General features: G+C 49.5%; 7 protein-coding genes across 7 annotated transcripts; 3 read left to right on the top strand and 4 right to left on the bottom strand.

Moving 5' to 3' along the window:
- Nucleotides 1–21: 21 nt before the first annotated feature.
- Nucleotides 22–3,138, top strand: L203_101093 (uncharacterized protein; the record flags this gene model as incomplete). The annotated part of the gene is made up of 9 exons (XM_066210539.1): nt 22–40; nt 99–120; nt 197–453; nt 509–1,126; nt 1,182–1,381; nt 1,556–2,220; nt 2,280–2,588; nt 2,657–2,743; nt 2,799–3,138. 9 exons carry the CDS (start codon nt 22–24, stop codon nt 3,136–3,138), a joined length of 2,517 nt encoding a protein of 838 aa, XP_066066636.1.
- Nucleotides 3,139–3,153: 15 nt separating this feature from the next.
- Nucleotides 3,154–4,088, bottom strand: L203_101094 (uncharacterized protein; the record flags this gene model as incomplete). The annotated part of the gene is made up of 3 exons (XM_066210540.1): nt 3,154–3,395; nt 3,445–3,872; nt 3,916–4,088. 3 exons carry the CDS (start codon nt 4,086–4,088, stop codon nt 3,154–3,156), a joined length of 843 nt encoding a protein of 280 aa, XP_066066637.1.
- A 208-nt stretch (nt 4,089–4,296) lies between these two features.
- Nucleotides 4,297–5,541, top strand: L203_101095 (uncharacterized protein; the record flags this gene model as incomplete). Its single annotated transcript, XM_066210541.1, has 4 exons — nt 4,297–4,449; nt 4,500–4,534; nt 4,578–5,118; nt 5,170–5,541. 4 exons carry the CDS (start codon nt 4,297–4,299, stop codon nt 5,539–5,541), a joined length of 1,101 nt encoding a protein of 366 aa, XP_066066638.1.
- A 120-nt stretch (nt 5,542–5,661) lies between these two features.
- Nucleotides 5,662–10,900, bottom strand: L203_101096 (uncharacterized protein; the record flags this gene model as incomplete). Its single annotated transcript, XM_066210542.1, has 16 exons — nt 5,662–5,696; nt 5,744–6,258; nt 6,309–6,880; nt 6,926–7,003; nt 7,058–7,195; nt 7,245–7,365; nt 7,413–7,496; nt 7,545–7,552; nt 7,604–7,702; nt 7,752–9,136; nt 9,186–9,309; nt 9,364–9,534; nt 9,581–9,764; nt 9,818–9,898; nt 9,946–10,640; nt 10,697–10,900. 16 exons carry the CDS (start codon nt 10,898–10,900, stop codon nt 5,662–5,664), a joined length of 4,494 nt encoding a protein of 1,497 aa, XP_066066639.1.
- A 305-nt stretch (nt 10,901–11,205) lies between these two features.
- L203_101097 (uncharacterized protein) lies at nt 11,206–12,604 on the top strand (the record flags this gene model as incomplete). Its single annotated transcript, XM_066210543.1, has 5 exons — nt 11,206–11,772; nt 11,828–12,000; nt 12,056–12,194; nt 12,240–12,338; nt 12,383–12,604. The coding sequence occupies 5 exons, from the start codon at nt 11,206–11,208 to the stop codon at nt 12,602–12,604; spliced, it is 1,200 nt and encodes a 399-aa protein (XP_066066640.1).
- Nucleotides 12,605–12,891: 287 nt separating this feature from the next.
- On the bottom strand, nt 12,892–15,075 carry L203_101098 (uncharacterized protein; the record flags this gene model as incomplete). Its single annotated transcript, XM_066210544.1, has 10 exons — nt 12,892–13,087; nt 13,134–13,330; nt 13,379–13,638; nt 13,692–13,804; nt 13,858–13,881; nt 13,933–14,119; nt 14,204–14,375; nt 14,425–14,599; nt 14,693–14,709; nt 14,908–15,075. 10 exons carry the CDS (start codon nt 15,073–15,075, stop codon nt 12,892–12,894), a joined length of 1,509 nt encoding a protein of 502 aa, XP_066066641.1.
- A 3,413-nt stretch (nt 15,076–18,488) lies between these two features.
- Nucleotides 18,489–18,925, bottom strand: L203_101099 (uncharacterized protein; the record flags this gene model as incomplete). The annotated part of the gene is made up of 4 exons (XM_066210545.1): nt 18,489–18,611; nt 18,667–18,749; nt 18,796–18,853; nt 18,902–18,925. 4 exons carry the CDS (start codon nt 18,923–18,925, stop codon nt 18,489–18,491), a joined length of 288 nt encoding a protein of 95 aa, XP_066066642.1.
- Between the last annotated feature and the right edge of the window lie 210 nt (nt 18,926–19,135).

Here is a 19,135-nt window from a genome sequence, read left to right on the forward strand (position 1 = left end):
GTTTATAGCGCGTTCTAGCTCATGGAAGTTTGCGTTCTTGGTACTCTTTGATACCTTTTGCCCTTCTCGCTCGCTCGTCCATCACCGCCATGATCCAGCCCCCCGAGGCCAGCTGGCACGGTAAGTCCGATCCGACGTTGGCGCCGCCGCGCTACACCACCGCCGCTCCGCTAACGCTTCGCGCTCCGCGGCGCAGACCCCGCGGCACTCGCCGCATACTACACCACCCACGCCATCCCGATCCACCCCCAGCCCGGCGTGCTCGTCGCGTCCATCGTCGTCTCGCTCCTCGGCTCGTACGCGACGCTGCTCGTGCTGGGCCGCCGGACGGGCTCGCGCGGCTGGCGCAACCACCTCCTCCTCTTCCTCGCCGCCGTCGTCTTTGCCGCGTGCGCGATATGGGGCATGCACTTTGTCAGCATGATCAGCATCCGCCTCGTCGCGAGCCCCGGCGTGACGTGGTTCATCCGCGTAAGTCCCTGCCGACGCACGCCGCGCTGACGGCCAGTTCCACCCCGGCATGACGGCCATGTCGCTGTTTGTCCCGATCGTCGCGACGGCGCTGTCGTTCTGGGTCGTGGGCTCGGAGCTCGAGTATGCGCCCTGGCGCGTGCTCCTCGCCGGGTGCTTTCTCGGCCTCACGTGCGGGCTGATGCACTACTCGGCGTCGTTCAAGCTGCCGAACCTGGTTGTGTCGTACACGACCGTGACGGTCGTGTTTGCGCTGCTGCTCGCGGTCGCCGCCGCGACGGTCGCGCTGTTTCTGTTCTTCCGGCTCCGCGCCCAGTGGCAGGACTCGTCGTGGAAGCGCGGGCTGTGTGCCGTCGCGCTCGCGACGGCAGTCTGCGGCATGCACTACCTCGGCCTCGGCGGGACGTCGTACCGGACGCACGCCGCGACGGACCCGGCCGCGCTGTCGCGCAACGGCGGCCAGGGCACGAAGCTCGCCGTCGCCATCTCCGTCATGTGCGGCGCGCTCGTGCTGTGCTGCTTTTTCGTCGCGCTGCTGGACGCCCTCGCGCGGCGGTCCGTCCGCGACAAGGCGCGGCGCATCGTCGTCGCGAGCGCCGCGTTCGACACGGCCGGGCGGCTGCTCGTCAAGAACGACGGGACGCTTCCGATGCAGGTCATCGCGGCGGCGCCGGTGAGTCATGCGCATGCGTGCTTGGCTGACAACGTAGCACGCCCTGCCGGCGCTGGACCCCCGCGCGCCGACGTTCCAGTGGCTGTACCAGCTGTCGTTCCACTGGCCGCTCGTGACGCCGCATGTCCCGCGCATCCTCGCGGCGGTGCTCGGCGGCGGGGCCCGCCCCGACGCGGCGCTGCTGTTCCGGAGCCGCTTCGTCGAGGCGTCGGTGCTGCTGGCGCAGCAGCTCGACCTGTCCGTGGAGTCGCTCGGGGTGATGTTTGACCGTGTGCTGGTGACCGGCGGCGGTGACGTGGCGCGCCTCCGCGACGGCGTCATGCTCTTCCTCGTGCGCGAGATAGATTCCGGCCGCCCGGCCGCGTGGGACCGGCCAGACGCGGACCGCGCCCAGCTGCGCTCCGTCGACAGCGTCGAGCACTACACGTCGCGCGGGTACCGGATGGCGGAGACGCGCTTCTTCAGCGCGACGCTGGCGGACCGCTTCGCCGTCAGCAAGGCCGAGATGGACGTCTTTCTCTCCGCGTGCAAGACGTATGCGAAGCGCGGCACGCGGCCGGTCGTGCAGCCCGCCGGCGCGTATCTCGGGCTGTTTGGCGTCCGTCCTGCCCACAGCCTCGACGTGCTCGTGTACAACTTTGCCCGCCACCAGATCCCGGCGTACCGCCTGCCGGACGTCGCGTATCCGCTGGCGCCGGCCGTGAAGGCGTACGTCCGCGAGCTGGCGCACGCGCCGATGGACGAGGTGCTGGCGCGGTGCCGGCAGGGCGTCGGGGAGGAGGTGTCCGCGCTGGCCGACTTCCAGGCGGCGCTCTGCGCCGCCATGGAGGCGCTCACGACGGCTCTGCGGTGCTGGCCGACGCTGCCGCACCTCGCGACGCTCTCGCCCGAGATCCTCGACATCCCCGCCGCCGATGGCGCGGGGGCGCAGATGGTCGTGCTCGAGGTCGTGCTGCCGGCGCCGGACGGACGCCTCACGCCGGTGCAGTCGCGCGCGTCGGGGGTGCAGGCGCCGGACGTGTCGGGGCGGGACGCGGGGGACAAGCCGCCGGCGCCGTTTGTGTACACGCCGTTCAGTCTGTTTGCCAAGTCGCAGGATATGCTGCTGCGTGCGCGCGCGTGTGTCGACTTTGAGCGGTCGGCGCGGAGGGACCTCGGGCGGGTGTATCCGCTGGTGCCGGTGGATGTTGCGGGGGAGGATCCGTTTGGGGGCGGGGGGCGGGGGCGGGGGCGGGGGGCGAAGCGGGGAGCGAGGTGAGGAGCGAGGTGAGGAGCGAAGCGGGGAGCGAAGCGAGGTGCTGGAGAAGTTGGAGAAGTTGGAGAAGTTGGAGAAGCTGCAGAAGCTGGAGAAGCTGGAGGATGGGTCTGAGGAGAGTGAGGGCGGGGGCGACGGCAGGGGCGACGGGCTAGGAGCGTATGCAAATGTGAGGAGCAGGACGGATGGGTGAGTGCCACGCTTACTACGCACCATGCTTACCACGCACCACGCTGACCACGCACACACACACGCAGATGGTTTATGAGGAGCATGCGAGACTTGGAGAGGTCAGACAGGACAGGCTTGCTCGACGGCGTGGAATGGCAGGACCGGGGACGTCGGTAACGTCGGCAAGTCGCTGCATCGGGCGCATCGGGCGCAGCGGGTGCAGCGTAGACACTGGGCAGTACATAGACTCGTCTTTCATGCACGCATGCTACAGGGTACGTCTAGGCTATCGCACCTACATACCAAAGTCTCTGGACCTCTTTTGGCCCATATAAAGAAACACCTCGACGCTGGACGCGGGACACTGAACACTGAACACTGGACACGTCAATGGACATCACCCACGAGCAAGCTCAAGCACAGCGGCAACACCATCCCAGCAACCAAAAGACCGGCCCGTGTATACCTACCCAACGTCCGTTCATGCGACTCGGGGTGCGACGGTGTGTCGGCCGTGGACGACAGCGGCTGGATGACCGTCGCAACGTACAGGAATGAACCTCCCTGACGATCAGCCTGTGTTTCAGTGTCCCATGCTTACCGAGAAAAGCAGAGCAATCCCAGTCCACCATCCCAACGCATCGCCTCGTACAGGCCGCTCCCGGTCACCGGGACCCAACGCAGACCCAAACCAATGGATCAAGAGATAGGTGAGGATGGCTCCGACCGGAGCCGCAAAAGAGAATATGACGAGGCGCCGGCGGATACGGGCAGCGGACAGAGAGAGGGACAGGAGCGTCGTCGTCAAGCCGAGGGCGGTTGGACCTGCAGAGAGTGTCACCGGCGGGACGAATGTCTGAATCACGCCACCGACCTTTATGGACGAGGACGGCGAGAAAGACGACGAGTCCGAGGCTTCCGTTGCGATGGGCCGCCAAACTGCTGGCGCCGAGGGCGATGCCATCCGCCACACCGTGGATCACGAGGCCGAGCGTCGCATTCATCCCTTGCAGTGCGCTCGTCTCGCTCACGCCTTCGTCGATCGTCATCCGCTTGGTCTTGTAAATCATGGGCGTCTGCGAGTTGAGATGCTGATTCGGCGGGCGAGACGTTTCGTCGAGCGACGGTGTCGGCGAGTGGAAGGGAGAAGACGCCGGCGAGGCAGGGTGAGGCGGATGAGGCAGGACGGATTCGATGAGGAGCATCAGAGAGAATCCACTCAACACACTGAGACCCAACGGATGGACCACACTCCCGTCGTGGCTATCCTTCGGAAGAGCCTCGTAGAGCGCAGACACGCCTCTGGTAGAGTTAGTCTGTCGCCGTCGCGTCCAGTGTGACTCACTCTGGGATGATGATGGTCAGCGCTGCACCGACTAGCAAGCCCATGCCGAGGACATTGATAGCTTTGAGGTGGGTGTCAGAGGCCGTCGACTGCAGCCAGAGCGGGAGACTGCCGACGATGAAGCTCGCGGCGAACATGCAGACGCTCTGGACGAGGAGTAGGATCATGCCCATTGGTGGTGGTAGAGAGAGTAGAGTGAAGAGGTGGTGTGAAGGAAATGGTGGTTGGCGATGGAGACCCGCGCGGTGGGTGTAATTAGGTGGGTGTAATTACATCCGCGTTCATTACATTCGCGTTAATTACATTCGCGTTAATTACACCCACCTAATTACACTCACGCTAATTACACATCCCACATTCTTACCCATTGCATCTGTGAAAATGCCACAAACGACAAAACCCAGCAACGTCTTCACCGAATCCTACTTTCAAACGCAACGGAAACCACCAGGCGTAGAGGAAAAGACAGAAAGAGTACGACGATTCATACAAAAATGGCAGGCTGTCGACGGTAAAAAAGTCGTCTTGGTGACTGTATGTGCAGCAACACCCTAGCGAGACAGTCTCCTGACAGACATGACTAGAGCGGCGGCACAACGGTCCCGCTCGAATCCAACACGTCCGTCCTATGCTCATCTACACATACATCGCTGACCATGTAGCGTTCGCTTCCTCGACAACTTCTCCGCGGGCACCCGAGGTGCAACATCTGCCGAGTATTTCCTCTCGCAAGGATACGCCGTCATCTTTATGCACCGTATCCACTCCCTCCGTCCATTCTCACGGCACTATTCTCATTCTCTCAACCCATTTCTTGACCTGTTGTCCATCGTCCCAAACCCGGGCTCGGCAGGCTCGTCCATCGTTGTCGATCCTCAACATACAACCGAACTCTTGGTCATTCTCGAGGCGTACCACAAAGCACAAGCTCAAGGCACGCTCCTCAGTATCGAGTTCCAAACGGTGAACGATTACCTCTGGCTCCTCAAGTGCGTGACGGGTCTCATGGCCCCGCTAGGTCGCAAAGCCCTGTTTTACCTAGCTGCCGCTGTGTCAGACTTTTTCCTGCCAGACGACAAAGTGGCAGAGCACAAGATACAGTCGGGTAAAGGTACCTTGTCGCTGGAAATGGACCAAGTACCCAAAGTGCTGAGACCGTTGGTCGAGCAATGGACACCTGAAGCATATGTGGTCAGCTTCAAGGTGAGTCTTGTCTTTCTCCGGTCAGGTTTCTGATCCTTCCGTTGTGGTCAGCTTGAGACAGATCCAACACTGCTCATTCCAAAATCTCGAGCTGCCCTTTCCCAATACGGTCATCAGCTCGTGATCGGAAACGATTTGCATCGACGCAAGTATGAAGTGGTCTTTGTTGAGCGTGCCGTCCCGTCTCATGCACCTTCTTTGAGCGAATCTGCCCATGGACACGGTGACAGCATCCTGACGGCGACATCGCCAGGTCTAGAGGAGGAGTACCAAGAAACTTGGTTGAGACTTGACGATATCAAGCAAGGCGCTACAGAAAAGGACGGAGAAGTGGAGATTGAAGAATTCATCGTTGAAGAGTTGGTCAATCGTCATCAAAAGTGGATAGATTCAAAGCAACCGCAAAGCATCGACGGGGTATGAGGATTCAAAAGTTATGTACATCGTGTACCTTGGAACTTTATGCCGTTATCACACATTGCCTATGAATGCATACTAAATTACGCGTTTTTGCTCAGTCATCTATAATGGTTACATGACTTTTTACTCGTCTTCATAATGGTCACCTAGAATTTCCGCTACCTCAAGGTCAGCCATAGGCAAAACGTATCGAGAAACAACTCACCATCCTCATCAATGGGTACCGATCTATACGTTGACCGTCTCGTAAACAGATCATCCAAGAATGGTATCCATCGCGTAACGCGTGCCCAACCTGCCTGTGTTAATGCAACCACAAAGGTTGGCACACTAGCCAACACCGCCAATGCTCCCGAAGCTCCGTTTCCTCCAAATGCACGATGATCTCCGAGCCTGATAGCACCGGTCCTACCGCCTTTTTGGATGTACCAATATGCCGCTAGGCCCGCAATTGTAAACGGCAAAATGACTATAGATCCCCAAAATAGGGCACCCCATCTTGCACCTCCAATAAACAAACCTGGACAATCGTGTCTCTTGCCTCTGTCTGGTCTTTCTCCACCTTCACAAGAAGAGTAAGGAATTTTGCGGTACGCAGTGCGTTCGTACCAAAACTCTGTATACCCATCACATTGTTCTTCTTGCGTGTTGATGGAAAGAGGTGATGCACCTTGAACAAGGACACAATTGCCAGATGCATCTCGACGATAGTTGAATTCACTTCATACTCGGTCAGCTCTTATCTGCGAGATTCAACTATTGGAGCTCACCATTCAAAGTCTGAAGGAGTACAAGTACAATTTCGAACAATTGTCTTGGGTTGCTCGACTCTTTCACCGACAAAACAATTTTTGTCTCTTATCCTTCTGTGATACATGGTCTGCCTTCCAAACAAACACGTATCTTCCCTGCTCTCGCTGGGCGACCAAAGCTCAAAGTCATCATGATTTGGGTCCTCAATGCTCAACACGCATTTGGTTTGCGTAATTGTGGAAAAGTCAAGATGCACAAGGATAGTCTTATCACTTGTACCCGGTACTGTACCAATAAGGAAAAAGCGACGACTGGTGTCATCAGGAACCGTTTGGATGGTTTTAACTCGAATGGTTCGTCCAAATGGATACTCATTCCACGAAAGTCCTTCATCAGTGGAGTAAAGAACATGATCCGTTGGCTCCTCGTCGTTGACAAGCACAATAATCGAACCATAGTCCCCAAATTCCCACATGTGGGCATCTTTGTGTACTTCCTCCCATGTGTAGCCGCCATCGCGAGTGAGGAAGATGTCGGAATCTGTGTAAGCGGCTAATTCTTCGCCAACATTGCCAACAGCAAGCATCAACTATGACAAGTTAGAAAAGTTGATAGAGAAGATGCATTGACCTACCCCAATCGCTGACGGACTACTGTAAGTCGCCTTTGGATCTCGGCGCTCAGTGTAGCCATGAATTTGAAGTGAGCAAGACTTTGCAACATAAGCACACGCTATACCCTCAATCAAATGATGAAAAAGACCTACTGTAGACTGGCAGCTATACTTTTGACCAAGAGAGTCATGAGCAGGCGGATTTAGAGGTTTCCAAGAACCTCCGTCGTTATGAGTGATTCTACTCTGCAATTCCTTTCGGCCCGATATTTCAGCCTCAGCGGGATTAGACTGGAGTGCATAAGCTCATCAACCATTAACAAAAAGACCTATCACGTACCACAACATTGATCACAGCAATGCCATCTAGACCGATCATCTTTTCAAAATCGACATATCCGGCAGAGTTTCTGTTGACGTGTTCAACGTCAAGTCCGTAGTAAGTTCCATTGGAATTTGACCTAGAAATGTATTAGATGCAAGAAAACAAGAAGAGGCTACAACCTACTTGAAGATGCTTCCCCATTCTTTGTTGACAGCCGAATTCATTGTGACATGTAAGAAGACTGAGTCAGTACTGCTTTCTAAAATACTATGACATGTCAATGGATGAAAGTAAAATCTACTTTGAGCTGCTCACGTGTACGCCTGCAACAATTATCAGCACTCATAGTTGGGTAAGCTGATGAGTTTACTTACCTTGTTATCAATCTTCATATTAGGCGGGAATTGCCCTTCGGCAAAGTGGTAGCCATCCAAGGACACTTGTAATGATAATGAGCCTTGGTCTTCGTGGAGCTATGAATAAGTTAGTCATGGCAGTATATGCAAAGGCTATGCCGCTCACTTGAGCCACTATAAGATATTCTGAAAAGCTAGCAAATCCAACAACTGAATCAAACAGTTTGATTTTCTTCGAATAGTAATTTGATCCTGCAATCAGTTGCATGGGGTTGTATTCGCCAGACAATTGAGAGCCTTTCTTATTTTTGTAGCTTTCGCATATGATTTCTCGTTCATCAATTTTTAGTCCCTTATCTCGTGCCCAAGCACAAGTTCTGACGTATTCCTCAATCTTCTTCCACCTCCTACCGTGATCGGTAGAGTAGTAAGCTACAGCGCGACAAGACACAGAAAGCGGGTCGTTGCAATCTATAGCGCCAGTGTAAATTAGCCAATCGGGCTTAGTAGGATGGAAACCCAGAATGGGAATGCCGAGGTTGTTGGGATCAAGAGGTGCCGTGATAGTATTCCATGATCGACCGGTGTCGGTGGTGCGATATATCTTGCGAGTGTTTGTAAGCAGGTATGCGCGCTCCGGACTCGAGCTATGGGCAATCACCCCAAGGAATGTCTCGCCTTGATGGAGTTGCTTCCACGAGAATCCCTCGTTACTAGACTGCCATACTGTCAAGTCTGCAAGCTGTAGAAGAATTGTTTGTGAGGAGGGAAAGTAAGAGTGAGAGACAATGTTGGAAGTGAATTGATGTATGACATGGGAAGGTTTTCCATTTTCTGGGCGCGCAAAGGCGCAATCCTTCATGATTGGACTATCTTTCGCTCGATTAGATTTGCTTTTACAAGTGTTTCCAGGGATCTTTCTGTAGCCGGAAGATCCCAAATACTTGTCTCCTTGCTTGTTACATGTCCCAGCAGGTACAGTCTCTGGTCCAACTGGGACACACTCTCCATCTTGTCGTACGTAGTTAAAGTCGCACTCATAGTCTTCATCTGTACATTTGCAGTTCTCCTCATGACCTACCGGATCCTCAAATTTGTGACCGACATAGCATTTTGCATCAAGTTTGCGTCGTTGATACCATTGTTTGTGACCCATCAGACATTCATGTCCATCACCGCTTCGAGCATACCATCGCTCAAAGTCAGAGTCGGTACATTGACGGGTTTGTAAAGACGCAAAGTCGATGAACACCATAGCGTGACGTCCACCATGGCCAGATTCTTTACGAGGTAGTGTGCCAAGGAGCAAAAATTTTTGAGAGGTGGAATCGGGAATAGTAGTCAAAACCAAGCCTCGGACGGTGATGCCCAGTTCCAATTTGTTCCAGGTGCTGCCGCCATCGAAAGAATAGTGCACATGGTCGGTGGCTTGTTCGTCATCTACAATGACAAGCAAACTACCTTGGTCCCCAAATTCATATTTGTGCGCACCTTCTTGTACCATGCGCCAATTGAGTCCAGCATCAGTTGAAAGAAACGTGTCGCAATCCTCTGTGCAAAGTTATCAGCTAGAACTTGCGATGAAAAGGACACCACATACCATAAGGAAGCAAGCTATCGCCAACAGAGCCAACGGCCATAACATATCCGGGAGCCGTAGAAGAGAAAACTCGTCCGATGTTATGGGGAACAGTCACTGAGTGGAGATGAAGTGAACAAGAATTCTGGTATCATCGTCAACACCTGTCAAGAGCCGTGCTTAGCGGACTGGTACTTACAAGATCAGAAGTATCGCAAGACCAGTCATCACCATTCATCTTTTTGAGGGGTGCTTTCAGAGGCCTCCAGTTTGACCCGTCATCATAGGTGATTTTGCTCTTGATCTTCTTTGATTCACCCCACCCAACGACCTCTTCACGATTGCTCACGACGTTTGCAATCCCAACTCCCTTTAGATATAATGAGTTGTTATATTATCTTATGGTAGTCACTCACCTCCAAGCCTACAAGCTGCTCAAAATCTACAATGCCATACTGGTTTCTGTTAGTGTCTGCCAAAGCCTCCACAAAGTAAGTCCCTTCGCTAGAAGAGACAAACAAAGTGCCGATGTTGGCAGAAGGCGAAGTGAGGATGTCAACCGCAATAGAATGAGTAGTAGACTCCACAATAGTGTATGCACTGTAAAGATAATATGATTAGCAGACAAATCCGATTCAAGTATGAACACCAACTTTTCTTTGAGATCTGGAAGCGCAGAGTGAGGAAACTGGGTTTGGCGCCATTCAAGACCGTCTGTTGAGACGTACAATGCCCTGCCGCGAAGATGTCAGTGTCCGTCCGACAATTCTCAAAAACTCACATAGGGTCTCCAGAAGCGGCTCTTTTGCTCAACCCATCAGTCAGGCTCAAAGCTACCACCATAAACTTTGATACAACTCCCAATCCGACAACGCCCCTAGCCCTCTTTCCAATGCCCAAATCAACGAACCGTTTGTTCTCAAACCAGTCCTCTGAAGAGTAAAGCCTGCTTTCTTTGATGCTGTGCATGCCACCATTCCCGGGCTTTTGACTTGCATCAAAAGCGGTACAGAAGATGAGAGACTCGGGCGCAGACTTGAAAGCCTCAGTGGACCGAGCAAAGATACATCGCGACGTTTGACTTAAAAGAAGCCGTGTTTCAGAACGGAAGGCGTCTTTGGTGTAATAAGTTTCATCCCAGCATGTCCTACCTCCACCCCATTTTCCAAAACCTGTGTCTTCGCATACCGTTGCTTGGAACAGGATCCACCCGTCTTTTTCGGCATGGAAGGTTAGAGTCTTCCCACCCAGATTGGCGTCACTAGGAGTTTCAAAAGATTGCCAGGTAGCGCCTCGATTGTAGGTGACCCAATGTTTAGAACGCCGGCCTATGATGAAGGCCATTTTATTGTTGTGAGGATGTTCAATGAGGAGGGCAGCATCCCCATCCCGCGGCCCCGAGATTTGCTCCCAGGTCTTGCCTTCGTCCGGTGATCGATGGACGGTCAATTTTATCGGATCATGGTACATAACAACCTACTCATTTGTAAGCCGTTATGTCAGGTGGCAGACTAAATGCGACATAGACCTACAGGCGTGTCATCAAAGTAAAATAACCTGTTGGGTAGGTTTTCTATTCGATTGACCGTCACCTCTGGATCACCAGCCATTGCTATTAACGGGCCCAACAGTAGAGCGAAAGCCACGCATAGCAGTAACATGACGAATGGAGGCTGTGTTCTTTCCAGGTAGCGATGATGATGTCTTGAGGGTGGTAGTTGCCTCTTCACGTCCATTGTGAGTTCTACCGTCGTGGAGAACTTAGTCCTTTAACACTATATACCTGTTTATGCCAACAATGAGAGCTGGCATGAAAGGAAGCCGAAAGAAGAAAGAAGAAGAGCCCTTCCAACTGACCGTCTCACTTTTTTGTTGCGATGCCTGTAGAAATATAATGTCCAATGGTAATATCAAATTAAAATGTAACTGTAATAATCTAATACACGTCGAATGATGGCAACTTCCAAGGCGACGCGGTCACGTGACCGAAAGTATTCCACTTTTATGTCTTACCTTGGTACAACTTTGTAATAAACCAAAAATGATTCAAAAACAATTTCGAGTTTTAAACAGAGGTATACATACCAAGATACAAACATTTTATTCTCCTACTCGTCAATTTCTTCAACAGCATCTCGCCGCTAATCCCCTCCCTAAAGACTCGGTCTCCGTATACCTCTTGTCAACATCTCTTACAGACTTGCCGGGCAATCTTGCAGCAGTCCAAGATGTTTCAAAAAGATCTATAGGATCTTTCTCTATAGAATCTGCTGGATCTGAGCCTACTTTATCCCTTGTGACTTTTTGGGACGCCAACATTCATGTGTTTAGAAGCAATCTCACTGGACGAGCGTCAGCTGAGGTAGGTCGGTATCAAAGGCCAGAAAGACAGCGAAATGTTGAAGAGGAGGAGTTAAGGAGAAGCCAACAGAAAGAGCTGGAATACGTGTTGTCTCAAGATTGGGAGAAAGTGTGGAAGGGAGAGTCGGAGGGTAACAGTATCAGAGAGCTGGAAGGGGTAAAGCCACAGAGTATCTTGCTGTTGAGCGACTCTCGACCTTCTCCTGTGTTGAACGCTTTGGACAAGATGTTTCCAATGATCACAAAGGTGAGTTTTGCTTTTGATTTCCAAGTCATGTTTTGAGTGCGGACCGCAATTTCAGATGGGTATGTTGACTGCCCCGACTCCATTCATCACTAATCGTCCCCATACGTTACTCTACAACGATCAGATTGTTAATTCTGGCACAGTCGGTATTGCCATTGAAGACAGAGAAAAATCATCCAAGATGAATTTCGGTCTATCAGCCGTGGCTGACCCTCTTACCATTACCCAGTATGTTCAAGCTCGAGTCTTTTGTTGTTTGATTGCTCAATACGATGTCTTGTAGCGCCAAGGGCAATCTGTTGCTAAAAGTTAAAGGGTCCAATTCCAATCCTACCCAACTGCTCATCAAGGCCATTCAAGGAAGAGGCGGTTGTAGCATCACAAAGGAAAATGAGTTTTATCTTGGTTTCTTGGAAAATGGCGTGGGTCTACCGCATTCCATATCTGCAAGGTTAACGTGTCTGTAGGAAGTGACAAGAGTGATCAAAATTCTCAGTGGGGATCCCAGCCGAGGCGCAATGTCACTCGAGACTGAAGAACCTCTGGTTGCTGGTCAAACAGTCCAGGTGAGTTCTCAAATCGACTTTATTGAATCTCATGTTGGGAGAAGTTTATGCACCGTACAACGGCCCTTAATGAACCCAAGCCTCTACCTCATTCAATGACCTTTTATTCGCTTCCCCGCATGGAACAAATTGTAGAATACAGCATCGGCCAACCACGTGTTGTAGATGGATTTTTTGCTTGTACAGAAGGTGGAATCATATATTCAAATCCGTCAACATTTGTCTGTACGGCGCCTGGTGCTGTCGCTACTATATCATGGCAATGATACTAGCGATCATGAGAGACGATGCATTACAGTATCGGAAAGCACACTGGAATGTTTTTACAAGCCGTTCCGTGTCCTAATGCAATTTCATAGTCGTTTAATTATGTGAATAAATTGGTCTTTTTACGTTCTGCTAAAAAGCTATGCGGTTGCAGCTTTGAACTTTTATAGAAGCAAGGGGATGCCATTGATGAAAAGAGGTTTTAAGTGTCCTATTGGCGGGTTGTTAATATGGTATGATGTATAAAAATCTAGGTAACGTTCCCAAAATGCTCTGCTTTTGTAATTTACCCGCAAAGAGAGGAAAGAGGGTGGTCATGCTGGCCAGCATCTAAAGGAATGTATCCATTTTTAAGACCATGTAGGTAGCTCCAATCGGCAGCTGACTCAGTCTTCCAAGTCCAGAAGATCCACCCTTGGGCGTTCTGTTCATACACTTGAGTCTGCACGTCCCAGAATTTGTGCAAGAAATCTTTGTACTCCCTAAACATACGTGTCAATAGAGCCAAAAATGATTGGTATGACTTACTCTGAGAATTTGGTGACATCGTTGGACTTGTCGTCACAGGTTCCAACGTAAGTAGAACCAGCGTATGTGCCATCATATCGAGAACCGATACCACGACCGTTTAAGCCCTTGGCACAGTCTGTAGAAGCCAAAGACCATTCGCCAACGACCAGCCAAAGCGGAGAGGTGCTGTAAGTGCTAGCTTTGTCACAGATACCCTTCAAGTGACGTGTCAGCCTGATCTAAAAAAAAAGATCCTATCGTACAGAGATGTGCTTGTTCCAATCCCACGAGGCAAAGTCATTATTGAAAACTTGATAATTGTGAGTATCCATTACAACGTCTTCATATTCAGGCAGCTCCATAAAGCCGTTAAAAGTACTAAGTGGTTGGAAGCCGTCGTGCAGAACTAAGACGAGGCCAGATTTATCGGTGGTACCGAAAGGGTACCTAGCAGCCTTATAGGCATCATACCAGTATTGGCGAGCAGTCTGAAGGAGCTGGTCATTCATGTACGTAGCCGGCTCTGCAACGATCATCTAGTAAGCTTGGCTCCGGTACGCGTCGACTGCAACATACCATTCAAAAGAGCAAGGGCGGTGACGACTCCAAAATAGTTAGGATCGGAGTACTTTTTGGCCAATTGTGCAATGATGTCTACACATCTTTTGACATTGTTGATATCTGTAGCCCTGAGTCAAAATACCATAAGTCCGTGTCATTGAAGCATTTGTCATTAGCTCACCACAAAGCATCTCCCCTTCGACCGCTGAAAACCACTCGTCAGTTACACTTTCAACACTCAAGAAAACATATTTACGAGTTGTCATATCCATTTTGAGACCCGGGGGCGCCGTGAAGATCAATCAGTACCTTGAGACCATAGTAACGGCTCCATGCGATCGCCTTGTCGAGGTACTCTGCTTGGCCAGAGATATAAGGTTCTCCTTCTCGAACGTCATACGCCCAATAACCAATTGGAATACGGACGTGGTTGAGTCCAGCAGCTGATGAAAAAGATTAACGGAATTCGATCAAGCGTTCTTGCCACTGGATGCAAGGGGACGCTCCACGCCCTTGCAAGCACTTACCAGCAATACTGGCAAAGTCGTTTTCAGTGAACCAAGTATCCCAGTGCTGCTTCAGAGCAGCCTCGGCAACAACGCGGTCCTGGAGCTGACCAAAGGTGTACTCGTCAACGATGGCATCATTTCCAGTGGCCTCAAACAATGTCGGAGTAATGAAAGACTCGAGAACCAACCACTATGTCATTGTTAGCAGAAATTTATCGTCAGCCAAATTGCCAACGTACACCGCCAAGGTTGACACCACGAATTTTTTGGCTGCCATAGGGCCACCCGACACGAACGTCCCTTTTAACAGGAGCTGTGGCATCCTGAGGGGTTGGAATAGCCTTTGTCACAAAGGCCAAGGCAAGGAAAGCAGAATAAAAAAGCATGGCGAAAAGAGTGTGGGAATGAGGGAGTCTGAGAGGAGTTGAGAAATAGAAACGGGACATGAAATGATAAAAGCGTTTGTAAATTCGAAGTCTGCGTCAAGGACGTCACGGCACTACTGACTGAAGGAGCGGAGTTGTCTACCAAGCCTCTCAAAGGAAGATTAGACTGAATGCGTTTTAAAAGATGTCCTTATTCTCTCTCTTGCGGATGCTCTGATTCGACACAAAACGCTGGGTATTGACGGGTCTTGAGCAAGTTTTGAAATATAAAACAAATAGGATAGAGCGAGGAAAAAAAATCCCCCATTCAGGTATATATAGACAAAAAGCAGTCACGCTCCACGCTAGAGACGCGTCCGACCGTGCAAAGGTACGCGTGCTGCCAAGAGATGCTAGTGGGGAATTTGCCACGTCAGGGCGAGATCTAATGAGCCCTGAGCTGCCTTCATAGAATATAATTCTATACTTAGCTTGAGCAATAGAAGCGGCGATCCCCGAAATCATCCCAGATGGTGATAAGTAATAGGGTTATTCATTTTTGTACGCGAGTTGAAAACTGTTCAGTTCGTAAAAATGAATAACCCTTCCTGAATAATTACGTAATGATCAATGGATATTACTTTCACCTCTTGCATTTTGTGTATCTGGATGTTTATGTCTATGTCATGTACCACTAACAAGCAAGCTGGAGCTCTGTTCTTCTGCAAACTATGCCGACAGTATCCCAGCTACACGAACCTCTCAACATCTTGGACAAGAAACTAGCTAAGCGCTTCAGAATCACCCATCAGCTTCTAACCGTTGATTCAATCACTTCCTCCTATCTTTAGGGCATGATATCTCGTTTCAGTCGTTGAAGATAGGATAAAAGATGTCCCACTTTGGGCACTTATTTTTACGTTGTCTATCTATAGTCCAGCCGAACAGCCAGGGTTTGAGATGGTGTTTATGACTTGCTCACCCATGGTATCTCTCTCCGCACCTACATGGCGATTAATGGGTGCATGATCGATGGTGTATTGTCCCTGTCCGTTTCCAGTCCCATCTTTCTAGTCTCTAGCATTGATTCATTCCGAATGAAGGCGTGTTATCTAAGAATGAGCTATTGAAGTGTAGAGACTTGAACTGGAAGGCTTTTCCATTTACTTTGCTTCGTATGCTGAAGACGTCGGAGAAGTGGTGCATCCTCGTTCCTTGAGGTAGTCTGATGGCTTCTTGTATCCATCCTGCGGCTTGGAGTCACCTTTAACTTTCAGAGAGTCATAATTACTTGGAATCGACAGCCAATCGAGTAGAAGTGATAGAGAAGAAGCGATTTGATCAGTGCCCTCGTTATGCCAGTCAGCATTGGTCGCTGAGGACTATGGTAGGTTCTCGGGTTCTGTTGGAATAATTGAGGGGCTGGATTTTGTGATCCGGCGCCGTTCACGTGGTTGAGATGAAGTTAACGGTGCAGGAAGATGGCTCTGGGAAGGGCCATGCTGGGTAAGACCGTGGGAGCCGTCCAATGAGCCAATCTGCAAGCTTGATATATCTGTAGATGGTGTTGACGCCTGGAAGTTGAAAAGTATTGAGTTTGAAAGTATATGTTATGTAGAACAAGATAAGTATTAAGTTTGAAGATTTATCTTATATTAAACAAAAGATGACAAGTTGAACGTTGGCTTTCCGAGTTGAACACGCAAAAAACCCTATACCATTCGGACCGAATTGAACACAGCCAACATTTGCTTCCGTGATTACGACGCCTTTTCAGTTCGCAAAAATGAATAACCCAAATATTTTAATTTCCAGCCATTAATATTTTGAGTTGGCGGCGATGTCCACCACGAGTAAAGTCGGACATCGCCGCTTTCCTATTTGGCAAAAGATTCTATAGCCTTGAAAGCAATTGAACGTAACCACCAACGTATACAATATATTGCATTACGCTGATGTACATTAACTCTGGTTCGTCTCATTTTGAGTTGACAAAAATGTTTACCCAGAGTTGTATCGTATGAGGGCAGGTGTTTATCTACAGCAGTGATAGAAGTTTATTTGCTTTCCATGGTAAAGAGCGGTTTTGTAACTACCATCCATGACTTTGCGAAAGACTAGGGGTGCTTGTTGATTGGGTAGTCAACCTATCGTTTTATTCAGAAATTAACGCAGGCGGTGTGACTGATTTTGTATCTGCATCAAGTCGAATCCTCATTGAATTTCAGACATTAATATAGCAGTTAACAAGATATCATTAACGCACACCGTTGGAAGCATTGGTTTATGCTCCTCTCCAATAATGTAGAGTTCCCAGGCGCTCTCACGAGTAAAGCCAATATCGACAAGCTTTGTGTCTTGCTATTCCAATCAATAGTTGCCAGACTGGTTCCATCTACACAACGATATCACCGTTGAGGTAAGTTGCCTCAATACTGACTTGGACCAACTCGAGATTATAAGCAGCCGCGATAGTCGCTATAAGCCGTAAAGAGATAATCTGACCGATTCATATTCACGTCTCAAAGCCATTGCCTAGTTGTTGAGAAACATCTTGTACGGCTAGTCCAGTGTTGTAGTTGACAACATTTTCATCCCTGTCGGTTTTGGGTTTCAATAACAACCCATCGCTTTTCAGCCATTTGGAAAAATAGTCTCTTTCCAACTATCTCTGTTTATGAAATTGTGAAGGTGCATTAATGAATGGATCTTACGTAATGTTAAAACTGTTAATTAACTTCCAAATGGTCACAATATCGCCATGAGAATTGCGTTTCTGTTCATTGGCTATATCAGCAATAGAGATTGGGAACAGACTTATTGCAGTGCTAATATCTCTAGGCATGCTGATCTGCCTGTCGCCATACCAGACGATATAAGCTGTAGCGTCCTCATCCATATCGATATTGTTTGCCCGTCGTCCCCTGGCGAATCTATGGTAGACTTGGATGGAAGCGTTACGGGCATGCACAAGGTGTATTTCGCCAAACCTATAACCAATCTACAAGTTGGGTTGTCGACGCTTTATAACTCTTTTCACGCCGCTTAAACCTCAAGACCTGGAGTAACTTTGTAGGGGATTGTTGTGATGTACCAGATGGCGTATGATTACCCTCAATGGTATCGCTTCCCATTGTTCAGACATCGCAAGTTGGGAAATGAGATTCGATACTGGTCTTTGTGACGATACCGATCCAACCGCAACCGGAAATGTTGTATTAACCAGCGGGTAGATATCTCGCAAAGAATCGCATTTCCAATCGCAATAGCCTTGATGATGTCGTTCTTAAAAAAACTATAAATCATGTATGGCGGGCATGTGACTGTCGACAATAATTGCAAAAGGTTCCAATCTCCAAGGTGGTGTGCTGTGTACATGGAATGTACAATACAAGCCTACCCTCACTCTTTTTTGCTGAAGATTATCTTCAAGACGCCCAGATCACGAGAGTCGCATGTTCTCAGGATTTATCGTAGGATTCAAAGCCCACTATTGAACCGTTGAGATTGTCAACCATCAGTGTGATCCTCCAACAGCCGACCACATTGTGAAAGAGATGGGACAATCTTTGGAAGGTCCATAGTGGAAATTGGAAAGAAGCATGGATTGTCCACCTTGGTCAAGTACAAGTTGATTCAGAATGCTGTAGATGAATATAATTCAGAGAATATGGCGATCCTGAAAGCCCATACACTTCATCCCGACGAGCGCTGTCAATCATACCGCCACGATATGCCAAGATTACAGATGATCACAAAGGGATCCATATCGTCTAAACAAGTGACTGTCAGAGAAGATTCTTTCACAGTAAAGTGCTTATACCTTGCTGGAAAGCCATGAGAGGAGGCCACATAGCGGCTCAATCTCTCTTCATCATTTTGAAATATGAGTATGAATGGCCATCACCATAGGCTATCCGGAGTTTGGATGGTCGTAGCTAAGGACGAAACCGCCGTCCCACCAGCTTAGCACCCTTTTCATCAACTCTAGACAATGAGAAGCTGGACGTCATTTGTCTAACAATCTTCCTGAAAGACGATAGTCGGGATTCAAGTGTCTTCTACATAATTTTTGTGCAAATTCAGCAAAGTATAAATCCATGACGTCTCACTAACGATATTGCATTCAAATTTCAATTGTTCGAAATCTGCTCGCAAAAAGTCAAGGGTTTCCCGCCGAGTTTGCGGATCTGGCAAGGCTGTAGGAGATGAATCATTGAAAAGCTTTTACCTTCTTCCGCTTACTTCTTGTAGCTCGAACCGCCGAGCGATATGCCTGGAGAAGTTCTGCTTGGAATATAAACTGATAATCATCAATTCTAGTCATATCATTTGGCCAAATTTGGCGTACGTGTTTCAACGTCGGAGAGGGCATAATTTTGTTAATTCGGCTGTATCATGAAGTAAATCGTAGAGATTTAAAAGAATGAAGATAAGCAACCAAAAATAGCCAATACAAAGAAATTTGAGACATTGAAATAATAAAAATGTATCATAAAGCGACAACGATAGTACCACGTCATATTACGTAATACGAAAGGTATCTCAATCTGATAAGATAACTCAAGTACATAAAGATTTTTCT

The sequence above is a fragment of the Cryptococcus depauperatus genome, chromosome 1 (assembly GCF_001720195.1).
Source record: "Cryptococcus depauperatus CBS 7841 chromosome 1, complete sequence".
Taxonomy (NCBI): domain Eukaryota; kingdom Fungi; phylum Basidiomycota; class Tremellomycetes; order Tremellales; family Cryptococcaceae; genus Cryptococcus; species Cryptococcus depauperatus.